This window comes from Lonchura striata, chromosome 1A, assembly GCF_050655825.1.
Source record: "Lonchura striata isolate lonStrDom1 chromosome 1A, ASM5065582v1, whole genome shotgun sequence".
In the NCBI taxonomy this organism is placed as follows: Eukaryota; Metazoa; Chordata; class Aves; order Passeriformes; family Estrildidae; genus Lonchura; species Lonchura striata.
This window is the reverse complement of record NC_140741.1, coordinates 26,566,740-26,583,216: the sequence shown is the minus strand read 5'-3', so window position 1 is coordinate 26,583,216 and position 16,477 is coordinate 26,566,740. Positions and strand designations below refer to the sequence as shown.

Below are 16,477 nucleotides of genomic sequence, written 5' to 3'. Positions count from 1 at the left end.
TGCTGAGCTGCACCGTTGCACTCAGCTCTCTGTGGCAAAGTTGCATGCAGTGGTTCAGGCTATTGCATCCCAGTTTCTCCCCTCCCCATGAAATTCCCTGGGCTGCTTTTCTGAACCAGTGGGCTTCAGAGAGGGCCCCTGACTGTTGCCTCTGGTGGGCACATATTATGCTGACGTGTTTATGAACCTACTTGCAAGCACTGCTTCTCTGTGAGGTGTGGTAGTAAAAGACGGGCAACAAAAACAGCTGATGAAGGCAGAGAGAGCCCTTCAGCCTGTGTCACCCCAAAGATACTGCTCGTGCAGTCAGGGAGCTGTTGGAATGTAGGAGTGGGGAGAAAGAAAAGAAAGAAAGAAAAATAGAAATGAAGTAGAAACGAGAGTGAGAGAGAGAAAATATTTGAGAGATGAAAAGAAATTACCATACGGCAGGATCCTGTTATTCAACCTAATTTTCAAAGGACTGCAGCTGTCGCACTGAGATAATCTGTTAATTATAACAGTCATTGTGTTTTGGCAATGGAAGAAAAAACCAGGCTCTAAACAAGGCAAGGTAGTGAGGAAAAGAGAGGGGAGGCACGGCAGTGTCAAAATGCATGTCAGATGCTAGCTTGAAATATAGGTGGGCGAGCCGGCCGGGAGGAGGGTCCCTCCCCAGCAGGGCTGAGCTGTGCCACTGCCTGCGGGTGGAGGATGGAAGGAAGGTGGAAGCATCTGTATGGATGGGAAACATAATACCCTGTCCAGTGGGAGGCTACTCCTCTTGCTGAATCTAGGCATGCATTGACCAGAGGAAGAGCTTTGAGGTGTTTCACTGCAAGTGAGGGAATCTCTCTCAGTTGACCACCCAGCACAAGGTAGGGCTGGAAGTCGAGAGAACGCTGAAGGATGCTTGAATGCCAATGCCTGTGTCCTGCAGGAGTTTGCAGGCCTGGAGGTGTCCTACACAGGGCAAATGTCAGGAAATGATTGCTACTGCAGGACATATATGATTCCTTGGGATTTGAGTCCCCCCCATAAGTGACTGTAGTGAGCTGCAATTCAAGGACCATGCCCTTTTCCTACCCTACCTGCAGGGTAGGTAGCATTTTTGGGGGCCCTCTAAACTGGCACTTCTGGGTTGCTGGGGATGTTTTTAGCATCCAGAAATACTGGAGGTATGCTTTGTTTGAGTGAGGGCATCTCTCAAATAGCTTCCTGCTGTTCACGATCAGACTACTGAGAGCCAGGACTTGTTGAAGGAAACAGGGCACCAAGGCCATCACAATGACCCTGAGGAGGTGGTGGGTCTTTGCCGTGACATCACATTCAGCCCGAGGATTTCTCCTGGTCTCATGACTGGACATGCTGCATGGGAGCACACAACAGCACCAGGGCTCCCACCCTGCTTGCCACCAGAGCCCCTACTCCTGGTCTGTTACCTGCAGCAGATCACACACAGGCTCATAGAGAGCTGCCATCCCTGTCCCTTTACACCTCAATAGCTCTTAGACAGCAGAGGTCATTCCTTGTCCTCATAGAGCAGCTCCTTCACACATGCACATGCACAGAGCCTGCCCTCACACCCTGCTCCCTATAGTGATTCACGTCAGGGGACACACACAGAAGGAATGTTCCTACCCCTTTCCCTGCAGCCCTTCTCCCAAACACACACAGGTTGTCTCCCATGATCCCTGCACGCCCACATGCAACCTGCACTCCCACCCCATCCCCTGCAGCGCCTCTCACACAGCCAAACACTCCCACCCCTTTCACCGAGGTGCCTGCTTCATGCAAGCACACATGCACACACACATAAACTCACAAACAGCCTTTTCCTGGCTCTCCATGGCAATTCCTCCCTCCCCAGGAGCCAGCACTGGTTCTCTGCTTCACAGAGTGACTAAACCACATCCACCCCCAGCCCACACATCCACCCCATCACCTACAAGGACTCCTCCGCACACACACCCCCTCCACCTCGCACTCCTGGAGCCGTCAGTGCCACGTCTTTCTCTACAGTGACTCACGCCCATACCAGTGCAGCATGAGAGCCAGTCTTGCTGTCGTACTCCCTACGGCAGGTCGCTGCAGAGGGTCACACAGACCCCATGCTCCCTCTCATAGCCAGCAGGAATTATTTCTAAGCCTTTCTACTGTCTCATGTCTGGGCCCATGGGATGAAAAGGGGAGTATGTTTCCCAGGCCCCTCTCCCTGCTCTGGAAGGAGAGAGTTGAAGGCAGCCTTCTATCTCCTATTATTGGAGATAATATTTTTTGTGGCACCTCTAATCTCTTGACATGCTCTTCTACCTGGAGAAGGCTGTTTCCCAAGCCTACCCCCATGTGCACGCTTATGTGGATTGCTGCTGCAGGCTGTCTGGGTGGAGCTGGCTTGATGCAAATCCGCCTTAATCTTCAATAATCATATTAATATAAAAGGTAACCATTTCACTTTGGAAAACAAAAGTGGCTTTCTGGCCTGCCAGGGAACCACAGGCATATGAAAGACCTTTCTGCCAGTATTTATCACTCTAAAATAAGATTTATGCTTCTAAAGCTCTCTCTTTCATGCTTCTGAGCTGCTTCATTTTTCTCCCTTGAGCCTTCCCATTCTCTCTCTCTTGCTGCCTAACAAATTAGGCATCTAATCGCTGTTGGGAAGGCACGATGGGAGAGCAGGGGTTTTATATACAGCGACGTGTTGGTTTTTTTTCATGGTTAGTCTTTAAGCTGTTTGTCCCAGCAAAGATTTGGAGTCAATGGCAGTGTGTTTTTTTGAGCCTGGGTATGTGAATTCTTCCTTCTGAATTTTTCCTTCTGAATTCTTCCTTCCAGTGCCCCAAACTGGCCAAAGGTCAAGACCACAGAGCAGCATGTCCTTGGGGCAGTACTGCAACCCATATTTCATCCCTTTGCCCTTCTTCTCTGCAGGGAATCCTTGCTCTTTGGAATTTGAACTTTGTGAGTATCCTTGCAGTGGTGTCCTGTGAAAAGCAGCTGTGATCTTGTTTGGTTCTCAGTGTCCTGCTGGGATCCTAGTAGTTTGGGTTTCCAGATGTCAGGGACAGCTGGAGTTTGGGAGCTTTCAGAGAAATGAGTTTTCTACCCACAAGGACTGTGGATTTGTTTAGAGTGAAATGAACCTTCCCAGAGCTGAAGCATGAGATTTCTCTTGCAACAACCCTCTGCCAAATTCACAGAGCCTCTAAGGTTGAGTGGACAACCTTCAGCAGGACTCATTGAATTCAGTTCAACTCCTGTAAGGGATAAAGGCTTTGTCTAGTCAGTGACATGGGAACACCTTTTGTTACTTGACTTTCTACTGTGGCTGTACAGCTCCTTTGAGCTCTGGAGTTTTGAAACTATAGGGCTGATTTCAAACAAATGGAACATTGGGATGGAACTGAGAGATAACTCAGTTTTTATAACTTTCATAAAACCTTCTAATTTTAAAAATTCCTACAATGTGTTCCATGAAAATAGGGGGAAATTAGAGTAGAGAGAATATGAGAATTAACCTTCATTGAGACCCATTAAAGCAAAGAGTGTTGTGGAGCTCAATCCTTGGTTAACATCAGAGAATCTACAGTAGAAGGCATTCTCTCTCTCTCTCTCTCGTATATGCTCAAATGTCTTCCATGCCACAAAACTACTGGCTATCAGGATTCCTGCTTCCTCTTCTCTTGGTCCCAGACTTGTCAGAGCTTCTGGAGCACCTGTGGGCACAGCCACAGGTTCTTTGCTGCATGACTTGAAGGTAACTCCTGCAATAATTCCCTAGAAACAGGTCAGAGAGGGAGAGACTGCTGTCCTGTAAGTGCCACAGCTGTGTTTCAAGCTTCTCCCATGGCACTGTGCTTCCACTAGAGCCAGGTGCAAAAGGAAGGACAGTCTCTGGGTAGTGATTTGGGGTGGCTGCAGTGATGCTCAAACCACTGTGAATTACATAAACTACCCAGCAGACTGGGAGATTCCCTTCAAGTAAGGCATGAATTTTGAGTGCCAAGCACCTCTGGGAAAGACTCCTCTTTCAGAAAGTAGGTAGAGAAATCCTGGAAGGACCTTAAAGCCAAGAAGAGGAGGCAGAGTCCCTTGGAGATAGTGTTTGTGCCCTGAGGCCTGCCAGGAGCAGGCAGCACACTGAGCTGGCAAGAGGGATGATGCTCAGCTGCAGCATGAAGCTTAAGAAAGCAGCAGGAGCTTTGGCCTGGTTTCGGGGTGTCCCCAGAGGAGTCAAGAGTGTTTGGCAGTTTTTTAATGCATGCATTTCAAATGGGAGGCTCTTAGCACCGTTTAAGCAATGGTAGAATTAAGTGCTGGTTTTTCCAGTGCATGGGGCCCCAAGAGGACAAGGTTGACAAGGTCAGAATTTTAGGCCCAAATTGCAGCTGTATGTGACTTTTCTGGTTGCCTTGTATTTTCTCTCAGTTTTGGTCCTTCCAGTTCTTCAGGCCCCAGTTTGCCTCTGTGCCTCCTATCTTGCCTGTTCATACTTTCATTGGCTGTATTTTATACTGTCATCTCACTAGTGACCTCAGTCCTGTGTCATTCCCTGTGCTACCTTGAGCTCCAAGTCAAAGGGATGTTTGTGGCCATTGACACTTCCTGACTCAGATTTGGGACTCTCTGCCCTCTGTTTCACTTTCCCTTCTCTTTCCTTTCCTCTGAACCATCCCTGTGGCCTTCTGCTCTTCTCCAAAATGCTGCAGATAAATGTCAGTAACATTGGGGCATCCATTAGTAGAGAGTGAAGCAGAGGGAAATCACTTGGGAGCTGATAGGCTGACTTTGTGCCAGCCAAGGAGAGCACAGCTTTCACAGGTACAATGTCACTACTAGTAGTTCCTTCATGTTCACATGTACATGAGGATGGCCAGGAGCCAAGGGCTTGTTGTAAATCTTGAGTGACACTGAAGAGTATTGGAAACCTACAACTAAATCAGCCTAGCACATGGAGATGGTTATCTTGTACCTTCCCTATAAAACATACCCTGTGTCCCAACTCTTTCTCTTGCCCATAAGTTCTCTGCAACTCTTGCATCCCCCTTCCTTGGCTCTCTGCTGTGCTGGACTTATTCATTCTTGCTTTCCCTGTCCTGTGCCTTCTTGCTCTGTTGCCTTAGAAGCAAGAGAGTGAAACAGCCAACTCCATTGTCAGCACCTTTCAGGCCAGTAAAAAGGACAGAGTGTTGTTTCCTTGTGCTTCTGGACCCCAGTGCTGTGTGATTTATGTTCTTTTGGCTGCAGACAGTTAAAGGAGGGCATAGTGCTGCCCCTTACTCCTGCCCTCCCTTTGACTATGTATTGCCGTGGTCAGGGAGCAGCTGTTCCCTAGAGGGCAGGGCGTGGCTGTGGTAGGGTTGGAGACCACCACTCCTACAGCATTGCTGTAGCAGGGTCTAATGGTGCTGGGCTGAGCTGAAATGGGGTGCTGGGCCATGGGCAGGGATGCAGTACACCATGGATTGGTCTGGATTCAACACTCTTAAAACTAGCATGATGGTGGGGAGACAGGAACCACTGGGGGAAGAATGTCAAGGTCTGTGTATTTCTCATCCAAGGTTACCTTGGGGACCTAAGGGGACCAATGAGTTTGGCTTGAGGAGTGGCTTGATCCTTCCTGTGTCCTGTGGCTGAGGCAAGGCTACACAGCCCAGGTGGGACGTAGGTAGGAAGCAGGAATTTCTGCATGGTCCCCTTGGTTTTGGCAAATAGCAATGATAAACACCACCTTTATTTTTATCTATCCCTAACCCACCTCTTTCCCTTCCAGGCTACTATGACATCTGCCCTTCCAAACCCTCTCTCACCTGCCTGAGTGCAGCTCCCTGAGTGGGATGGGGTGGCTCTCAGGGATTGCTGGGGTTGCTGCAGAGGAATATGGTCCTGACCTCAGAGTTTCTTTCTGTGCATGTGTACCATGAACACGCTACAGCAGGCAATGGTGACTTCAGCACACCTTTTGGAGCAGTCTGCCCTACCAGAAGGGGTCAAAGCAAGTGGGCTGGGATGTTCCTGTATGGAGCTGGATATTGTGCAGAGTAATTAGTGAGGTGAGACAGGCAGGCCAGAACATAATGCTCAGAGAAGGATGGTGTCTAATCCCTAAATCTTTCCACTGCTTTCTCAGGTGTGTCCCTGGCCTCTGCCTGGGGTGGGCATATTTGGGCACCAAAGTGCAAAAAGCATGATAGTGTCTGCCACCCCTTTGTTCAGTGGAAGAAATCAGGTGAAGTGAAGGAACATTAGAGAGGAAGGTAAAGGGATGGAGATGGTGTGGGGAATTGGCTGTATCTCTGCATGGAGTCACAGTCTGGAAAAGGTGGAACAAGGCAGAGGACTGGTGCTGAGAAATATCAGAGGCCTGTGGGTGCCAACCTGTGGAGAGCCAGATGTGCCTCCTAGCTGAGGCATCTGGGGGAATAGTGTCAGGAAATTATTTCTCATTGGATTACAAGGCTGAGAAACAAATCAACAGATTGTAAAAACCTCTGCCTTCTGCTTCATTGCTGGCTGAGGTAAAGCTGGGGCAGCAGCTGAAGCCATCATATGACAATCATAAGTGACATGAGTTTGGTGGCCTCAGACAATGAGCTCTGGGGAATGGAGGTTTTTTCCATGGGTGTAGCTCTTCTCACCCTTCCCTTCTCTGTCTTGGCTTTACTTGTTGGATTATTGAATATTTAAGTATTTCTCTGTGACACTATCTCTGATCCCTTAATCCAGCTGGCCTGGTAATTCCACAGACCCAAATCAGCTCAGATTTCTCCACAGACATAAGCCTTGTTCCTCAAGGGTTCACTCCTCTTTCATTTATCTTCCTTCATTTTATTTCTGCCCTTTGTGTCTCTGTGCTGGAAATTGGTTCAGCTTTTGCAGCAAAAGCTTCAGCGATATCTTTAGTGAGCAGCCTCCCCCCAAAATAAAAGGGGCAAGAGGGGATCTTTATTTTTCATTAATCAAGAATCCTTTTCTCTGTTTTTTTTAGTGTTTCTCCTCAAAATTAAAAAAAAAAAAAAAAAAGATGATAGCACAGTGCCCACATGTTTTATCTACTGTATGAAATTATTTCCTCTGTGCTGCCTGAGGACACCCCTGCCAGGCTCCTGTCTCAGCACAGTGGGAGAAGGGTTGAAGCTGTAGCTGGAGAGAAAAGTGCTCCAGGTTGTGCTTCACGGTCAGAACCAGGAGCTCGCCCAGAGCTCAGAAATGCATTTGTTGTGGTTTAACAGGCAAATGTCACTTTGTCTGCAAAGTGTGTTTCTTACAAAGGGGCAGTGTTCATAGCCCCCTAGGAGAGGTAATAAAGTGTGAAGGTGTAAACTGTGCGCCACTCTTTGATGGGGCTAGGTGGATGATGTTCTTCAGATTAGGAGTTTTGACATTGTTGGGTGAGAGACTGGAGGCTGATATTTGACACACTGCCTGCTCCCTACCCCCCCACTGTGTTCAAGCCAGATTGATTCACCTCAACAGCCTTGTCCATGCACCAAGAGTCAGGAACAATTTTTAGAGCAGAAGTGGTTACACGTGGTTTGAATTATTTATCCCTCTTGCATCAAGGAAGGAAGGAAAGGAAAAAATGTTTAGCTTTTTTGGGGGGGTGGGGGGAGAAGCTTGTCTGCATTTTCCCTGCTTCATGCATTTTGTGTACATCATTTCCAGGCAGCTGAAAATTCATGGCTTTGGCTGTACTTGGGGCTTGCCTTTGTTTACACTAGGGGTTTTGAGCCCCCGCAATAACAGCTTTATGTTTCCCACTCTCCTTTCCCTTCCCCTTCTACTCCCACGCCACTGCCTTCCCCCGGGTCCCTGGCTGTGATCACACTACTTAAGGGAGCCCAGATACCCTTCTGCATATCCCTGATATGACATTATACATTGTGAGGGTTCCCTCCTCAAAGGCTTATCAGCACGGCAGGCAGTACCACACCTCTCTTGCTTGCACCCCCCTTAACATGTCTCTTCCCCATCTCCCTCTTCTCACGAAACATTGCTGTTGTGCACTTATCTCAGAGATGCTTCCAAATGATGCCTCTTCTTGTCTTTTGTGTTTTCTTTTCCAGATTCCAGTGACAGATGGATCTCTCTCATGCACACTTGCTCTTTCCCTCTCTGTATTTTTATTTTCGACATGTTTGATCCGAAGCCCTGAAGCTTCTCAGAGGGAACCCAGGAAAGAAGGAAGAGAAGGAGTAGAAACCAAGGGAGTGTGAGCGACACAGGAGGCAGCCCTGCCTTGTTCTTCCAAATCACACTGTGGAGGGACGGGGGAAGACTAGAGAGGGAGGACTTGGGTTTGTTTTGGGGTGGGTTTGGCATGGGTGGGGGGTGGGTGGGAGGGAACAAAAGGGGAAAAAGTGTGTGAGTCGCTCATGAGCATCAAAGAAGATTCATTATCCTCGGCCTGAATTTTTATTTAGAAAAGAAGCACAAGGTAGTTCCCTTCCAGACCAAACATCCACGGTCATAGCTTTTGGGTGTTCTGGAAGAATATTGCATGTGTTCCCCCTCCTCTATGCTCCTGGCTTGACCCAGAAGGCAAGAAGAAATAATGGTGATGACATGTGATAGGACTGGGGTGCTCATTCCCTTCCATTGTTAAACCTCAGTTCTTACCCCCTAGTTTCTTTTTGTCCTTCTCCTGAGATTTGGCATTGGTTTTTGTTGGGGATTTCTTTCCCCCCATCCTGATGAGGGCACCACTGCAGACCATGCTGTGCCTGGGGTTGTGGGCAGCTGCCCTGCTCTGCTTGTTTTCCCCTGGCACCGTGCGGGGTGACTGCTGGCTGATTGAGGGGGACAAAGGGTATGTGTGGCTGGCCATCTGCAGCCAGAATCAGCCCCCATATGAGACCATCCCTCAGCACATCAACAGCACGGTGCATGACTTGCGTCTGAACGAGAACAAGCTCAAAGTGGTGCTGTACTCCTCCCTCAACCGGTTCGGCAACCTGACTGATTTGAACCTGACCAAGAATGAGATCTCCTACATTGAGGATGGGGCTTTCATGGGTCAGTCAAACCTCCAGGTCCTACAGCTGGGCTACAACAAACTCACCAACCTGACAGAGGGCATGTTGCGGGGCATGGCCCGCCTCCAGTTCCTCTTTGTGCAACATAACCTAATTGAACTGGTCACCCCTACTGCCTTCTCTGAGTGCCCCAGCTTGATTAGCATTGACCTGTCATCCAACCGCCTCAGCCGTCTGGAGGGCAACACTTTCACCAGCTTGAGCAACCTGATGGTGTGTGAGCTGGCTGGCAACCCCTTCAACTGTGACTGTAGCCTCTACGGCTTTCTTAACTGGCTGGCCCTCTTCAACAACGTCACCAAGAACTATGACCGCCTCCAGTGTGAGACTCCACGGGAGTTTGCTGGGTATCCGCTTCTGGTGCCCCGGCCTCACCACAACCGCAATGCCATCACCATCTTCCAGTCCATGTGCAGAGGGGGCACCATCCCCTCCCTCTCCAGGGTCAACCCAACTCCTTACACCCCTGACTCCCAGCGAGATCTGGATGAGGGGTCAGCCATCAGCCCTGGGGATTTTCTCTCAGTCAAGCCTCCAGCCTCTTCCACCACTGACTCCTCCTTCAGTCCCAGCATCAAGTTACATGATGTCACAATCACTTCAGCCATCCTGATGGTCACCATCCCCATGCCCTACAGTAAGATGTATGTGCTGGTCCAATACAACAACAGCTATGTTTCTGACATAGCAACACTGAAGAGTAAGAAGGAATATGTCACTGTCAACAAGCTGAAGGCCCACACCGATTATACATTCTGTGTGGCCTCTATCCGCAACAACAGGCGTTACAACCATACTTGCCTGACCTTTGCAACCCGGAGCAAAGGCAGGGAGGATCCTATTTCCAGTACTTCCACCACTACACACTATATTATGACCACCCTGGGATGCCTTTTTGGAATGGTCATTGTCCTGGGGGTGGTGTACTACTGCCTGCGGAAGCGGAGGATGCAGGAGGAGAAACAGAAGTCACTCAATGTCAAAAAGACCATTCTAGAAATGCGTTATGGATCAGATATTGATACCAGTACCATGGTCCATCCTTCCCAGAAGCTGGGTGAGCCACCTGTCATTCCTGTCTCACGGATGTCCTCCATCCCTTCCATGATTGGGGAGAAGTTGCCCCCATCAAAGTCAATGGACGCTGGGATGGAGACTCCCAAAGTCACCACTAAAGGTAACTACATTGAGGTGCGGACAGGTGGTGGGGATGGGCTGGAGAGAACCCAGCGAGATGAGGACCTGAGGGAGCTTGACAATGGACAAGGCTCAGCTGCTGAGATCTCTACTATAGCCAAGGAAGTAGACAAGGTCAACCAGATCATCAACAACTGTATTGATGCCCTCAAGCTGGATACAGCATCTTTCCTGGGTGGTGGGACTGGTGTTGACTCAGATATGGCCTTTGAGTGCCAGTCCATCCCAGCTGGTTCCTCAAGTGGGCTAGAGCGGCCCAGCTTTCTTTCCCCACCCTACAAAGAAAGCTCCCACCACCCTTTGCAGCGCCAGCTCAGTGCTGATGCTGCTGTGGCCAGAAAGACCTGCAGTGTCTCTTCTAGTGGCTCCATCAAGAGCGCCAAGGTCTTCAGCTTGGATGTGCCTGACCACCCACCACTCAGTAAGTCTGACTCCAAATACATTGAGAAGGGCAGTCCACTAAACAGCCCTTTGGATCGTCTTCCCTTGGTGTCTCCGAGCGCCATCCACCACTTGGAGGTCAAGCCTTCTTACCATTGCAGTGAGCACCGTCACTCCTTCCCGGCCCTGTACTATGAGGAAAGTGCTGACACCTTGAGCCAGCGGGTGTCATTCCTCAAGCCACTGTCCCGGTCCAAGCGAGACTCAACGTACTCCCAGCTCTCCCCCAGACACTACTTCTCGGGCTACTCCTCCAGCCCCGAGTACTCCTCAGAGAGCACCCACAAGATCTGGGAGCGATTCCGGCCTTACAAGAAGCATCACAGGGAGGAGGTTTACATGGCAGCTGGGCATGCCCTGCGGAAGAAAGTTCAATTTGCCAAGGACGAGGATCTGCATGACATCCTGGATTACTGGAAAGGAGTCTCTGCTCAGCAGAAGCTGTGACTCTTCCTCACAAGGAAACAATACAACCCAAGACCCCCCCCCGCCCCCCGCCTCCAACAACCAGAAAAAAAAGCCACTTGACTGTGAAAAATAAAACAACAACAAAATACTCCTGACAAATACAAAACTGACAAAACCTTTTCTTAAAGTTTACAACAACTGTTACACACACAGACACACACACTGACACACACACACACACACGCGCCGAATTGTCTCTACTGTGTTATGGGGACCATTGTTCTGCCCACAGATGGTTGAGAGGAGCGCCCTGCTCTGACACTGTGATAACAATGTTGGAGTGTGGGTGGGTGGGAATGGGCTGGGAGTGGTTGGCAGTGGTGGTAGGAGAAGGGAAGAGATGGACACTCACTGGGCGTGAAACTCAGCTGTGAACTATTCATCTTTCTGTTCCTGTTGAAGGCTGATTTTTCTTTTGGGTGGGAGGGAAGGACTTTGGTTTAGAAAGCTTCCTTGTCCACCTTGTACACTTGCTATGCCAAATCTTCCATCACTAACTTTTTCCCTCATTTTCTTTAGCAGTGGAGGATTTTCTCTTTCTCCTGTCCCCTTCCAAAACATGTGGGAATTGCTGGAAGAAGTTCTCTCCCTTCTTTTCCTTTGCCCTTCCCTATCACTCTCTGTTAAGGGTCCCTAGGCTTGAACTTCCTGTCTAGATACTTCACAAACCTCTGTCCTCCTCAGAGGAAGGAGAAGAGATGTGAAGGACCAAGGCGGGTAGGACCTGCTGTATAACAGGCTCTGTGCCCTTGCTGCTCTTCCTCCTTCCCTTCTGCCATGTTGCTGCTGATGAACACCAGCAATCTGGAGGGACAGACATTCTCCAGGCCTTCTCAGAGCCAGTTTTCTGCCAGTTGATGGGGAAAAACAGGTTGTGAATGTTCTCTTTGGCATGGCATGCCAGGTCCTCAAGGAGTGTTGGAGGAAAAGGCAGGAAGGTGTGGTCTCTCTGAGGTGTATGGGGCTCCCATCTATCCACGAGTGTTACAGGTCAGAGGTCCTTCTCCCCACACACACCTATGCTCAGGCTGCCCTTGTGTAGTCTGTTTAATTCTCTGTTCATGTCCCTCTTACTTTGAGGAAGGGACCTGGAGAGGACCTCAGCAGAACAAGTTCTCCATGAAGCTTCTGAAGCTCTTCTCAACTGATTTGCACCATGGGCGGTGGGGTGGGGGTCCATGGGAAGAGCATCATCCAACCTCCTCACTTCCAGGTGAATGTGAAGAGCAGGATTTTAGTTGCTCATCTCACTGGGCTGGCCTCACAAAGAGTCTTTCTCTTGTATAGGCTATGGACGTTCTGGCATGCATAGGGGACAGCCTAGGGTGAAGACAGGAGCACAGGGAACAAATGGGATGTGAGAATGGGGCCTGGGAGTAGCCCAAGAAGGATGGCTTGGAAGAAACTCCCTTTGTGCAGCTGCACTGTGTGTGTCAGGATAGAAGAGGACTCCAACATCCTGATGGAAGTGTTTCTTCTACTACTTTTACACCCTCATGAGAGTGGGAACAACATGTCATCTCCTAAATCCTCAGAGGTGTGACAAACTTTTCTTAGGTATCCTGTCATGTCTCGACAAAATCCCAGTTGCACTTGCTAGATCCCAACCTCTGCCTCGTGCATAGAAGATCTGTCACAGAGTTGGCAATGAGCCTACTGCCCTCTCCACCTCAAAAATTCCCGTTTTTGAGCAACCCAGTGAGCACAATCTTGGCACCATCTAACCCAGTATTTTTCTGTCAGGCAGGAGTGCTACCTGCTGAACATGTCTTTATGCAGCACCGTGAGCTTCCTCCCCATGATCTGCCCAACACTTGACCATAGTTCACCTCTGTCAGGATGAGGGTGAGGGCCTGTGTTATGTTTGCCCTCCCTAAGTAGTTATATCCTCTTTGAGGTACTCCTCAGAAGACCCAGTGTTTTTGGGAGCCCTGGGAGAAGGATGAGGGTGTAGGAGCTTCTCTAGGAGGGATTTACATGCTGCATGCATAGAATTTGCCTGTTATCTGCAAGGTAGTAGCAATGCCAGGTGTGAGAGCTGGCTTCTATGTCACACATGACAATTTCACCATCTGTAAGTGAGGTGGAGCAGTAGGCAGAGTCTGGTGCATGAAAACCAGAGCAGGTATCCCCAAAGTGTAAACCTATGAAGATCTTCATAGGTTTACTCCAGGATGGGGAGTTTCTTCCTTGTAGAGATGCTGATGGTAACAATTCCAAGCCAAGTTCTGACCCCATTGCCTCAGATTTTTTACTGTCAGCCTGCTTTCCCACGGTCAAAGCATTATTTTGCCTTGAGTCCAGAGGTGTTTGTGGGACTGACTCCACATGGTAAGAGCCAATCCAACCCAGAGGAAGTGTTGTTTGTGCACATGTCTGTGTGCATCTGTGTGCAGGAGGATGAAGGGAAGTCACAAAGGGAAGTCACATCACTGCTGGCAGGTGTCCCTCTATGTTGGGACTATGCAGCAAACCAAGACAGGTAAATGCTGTGAGAGATGCTTAGGCACAACAAAGACCTCCCCAGCTACCACACAGAGCAGGCTCAGTGGTCTTCCAGCACGGCAACCATCCAAGCAGAAAAGACTAATGGCTGGGGCACAGAATTGGACAGAAAAATGGGGATGATGGGCTAGGGGGGATGGAGTCTTGTTCCTCTCCCCAACTCTTCCCTCCCTGTGCTTCTCTGCCGTGTGGTCTTGTAAACAGTTCTGCTCAGTCAATACTTTAAGGGGGAGCTTTAACCTGTAAAGGTTTCTGCTTTTTCCCGTCAACACCTCATGAGGCAGAAAAGAAAGGTCAGGGTTACAGCTATCATCAGGCCCTTCTTTTTTCTCTGGTTGGGGGTAAGGCTGGAAAGAAGGGAAAAGCCATTTCTCTCCCAGCTGTTGCCCCCCATTTCAAACCATTGGATGAAGTTTGCACATGATGGACTGTTCTGTGGGAGGAAGAGGGCAAGGAAGGGGAACAAAGTATCTCACCTTCCTTCCTCCTCCCTTCTTCTTTGTCCTGCTCCCTCCCTCAGGATGAGGGCTCACAAAGTGATGCCAGCCCTGTCGGAGGAAAGCAGATTTAACGTTCTATTTGCATGACAATTTTACTGTATTTTTCTGAGCAAACACCTGTTGTGTATGTGCCAGTTTGTTGGAATTTAACCTCCTCCCTCCAAGTCTCTCCTGTCCTTGTCCCTGTTTTCTCTGCTCCTTTCATTGATTCCTAATGTGATTTTTATGAGAGACTCCTACCAGTCTGAGAGGGAACATATCCCAAGGAGAACCCAAACCAATCACCCCATAAACCTCATTCCTTCTTCTTTCCAGTGTCCCCCTTTCCTTTTCTCCAATTGTGGTCTCTCAGCTGCTTTTCACAGTCATGTGTATAAAGGGGTATGTGTTATATACCAAAGGCCTGCTCTTTCTAGTGGCCATCATTTTTCCTTGTTATTGAGGAACAGGAGTGAGGCTTGTCAAGATAGATCTTGTAAGAGAAATGCCCCTTTGCCCTGGTTGCTCTTTCCCAAAAAGCAAGGTTATGCTTGAGGGAATGTGAAGTGCTTTAGCTGAGGGGAAACCTCTGATACAGCGAAAACTTGATGTGCAGCTGATTACAGTCACTTAGAAGATCTCCCACCACCTTCCTCTTATTGATTGCATAGACCTCTGGATTAGGTCTATCCTATGCATTCTCCACCCTGGCTGGCCTGACAGAGGGCAGGGCCTCAAAAATCTCTTTTTTGGGAAAAAGTATGGAGGGACTGCCTTGAAGTGTCTAAGGCCTTTAAGGCTTGGCTTTGGCAAGTCCCTCAATGCTGCCTTCTCCCAGGGGAAAGTGGACTTCTGGGGCCAAACCAAGACCAAACCCTTTCACACTTTATTTCTGGCTTGGTGACTCTTGGCAGAGAAAACAGGGCTTTAGTTTACCTCACTGAAAATTGTGGAGGGTGAGGAATGAGGTTGGGTGCATACCTGCCCTCTAGCCCCAAGAACAGCCTTGGGGAGAAGCCTGGGCTGGGACCCTGCACTCAGGAGAGTGAAGGTGAGACTCTAGCTAGGCATGCTGTTCCTGTGGGGCAGAGCTCTTTCCTATATCTGCTGGTGCTGCCCCAGTTTATGCTGCAGTACCATGTTCCCTTCTCCCCCTCCCCACTCTTCTATGCTGAATAAATCCCTCTTGAGGCAGGTGTGAAATATTCATGACTGACAAATGAAGAATTATGTCGGGCTGAGGAGGCCTCTGTGTGTTTGCAATGCTAATCAGCCTTCTTGGCTGGAGGAGGCTCTGCCTGGCAGGCTTGAAGGAATGAGGGGAAGATACAGGAGGAAGGTGGAAAAGGAGATGAGAAAGACGAGGGGCAGACACAGTAGGGGTGAATTGGTATGGTAGGACTAAGGAGTGGTGAGGCAAGAAGGTAGAAGATAGAGGGAGATGGAGAAGGTGTAGAAGAGAAATAGGCTGGAAAGACCTGGGGAAGAGATGGCTACAGTGGAAAGAATGGGATGATAAAGGGACAAAGGGAAGAACAAGGATTGAGTGCAGGGGTGAAGGTTCCCTGAGAGAAAGTAAGGGAGTAAGTCAGCAGTGCCTGGAGACAAAAATCTGGGCAGACTTCATGATGAGCTGTGACCCTTCTCTGTAGGGCAGAGCTAAGTGCTACAGGGTGGGCAGCTGCCATCTGGGTAGGAGCTGGACCCAGGGCCCCAAAAGCACATTTACCATGCTTGTTGCTGACTGGAAAGCTCAGCTGCATCAGGAAGGACACACAGCCTCCAGGAGCCTGGAGAACATCCCTTCCACTGTCACGACCTCCTTCCGCACAAGATGCAGTCAAGAAGAGCCTCGTGGAGCTGTGTCCTCTTGTTGGAGCCAGCCTGCTGCTGTCCCACTATCTGAGCAGGAGGAAACCTCCTCAGGGTGGCTTGGTGTGGGACAGATATTTTGTGCCACCCCCGACCAGGCTATGGGGTTTCCTGTAGGGCTGGTGGATCCTGCCCCACCTCAGCCATGCCCTGCCCACCCTGTCTGAACAGGTGTTTTTGGGTCCTTCCCTGGAGAAGGGCAGAGGGGAGCATCTGTTGCGTCTCCCCTACACACGCACGCATTCCCAACCCTGTCCCTCAGCCGCTTTGGCCTTGTACTGTGAGGGGCGTTCTCGGTCTGCCTCCCCTTGACTGTCCCCCCACGCGCCCTGGGGAGGTGTCTCCGTACCTGTCCCCGGCCATCCTGCTAGGGCAGCTCTCTGCAGGGCTGCCCCAACCTGCCTGGAGAGAGGGCATCTTCTGCCTGGCTTCTCCTTCTCCCCCTTCTCCCACTCCTTATCCTCCCTGCCCCTCCAGGGGTCAAATTCCTTCCTGCCC

The 16,477-nt window shown here is 49.7% G+C and overlaps 1 protein-coding gene across 5 annotated transcripts in view; it reads left to right on the top strand.

Annotated features, from left to right (window-relative positions):
* Positions 1 to 16,200, top strand: part of ELFN2 (extracellular leucine rich repeat and fibronectin type III domain containing 2) — a 57,964-nt gene extending 41,764 nt beyond the window's left edge. For 4 of the 5 annotated variants that reach the window (XM_031503644.3, XM_031503645.3, XM_031503647.3 and 1 more), the window contains exon 3: positions 8,049 to 16,200. In XM_031503644.3, the coding sequence (XP_031359504.1) occupies positions 8,676 to 11,102 (2,427 nt within the window). In that variant the 5' untranslated portion in view covers positions 8,049 to 8,675 and the 3' untranslated portion in view covers positions 11,103 to 16,200. Of the gene's footprint in view, positions 1 to 2,817; positions 2,944 to 8,048 lie in introns of all 5 variants that reach the window. The other variant, XM_085569191.1, reaches the window with a different exon arrangement.
* The last annotated feature ends 277 nt before the right edge of the window (positions 16,201 to 16,477 follow it).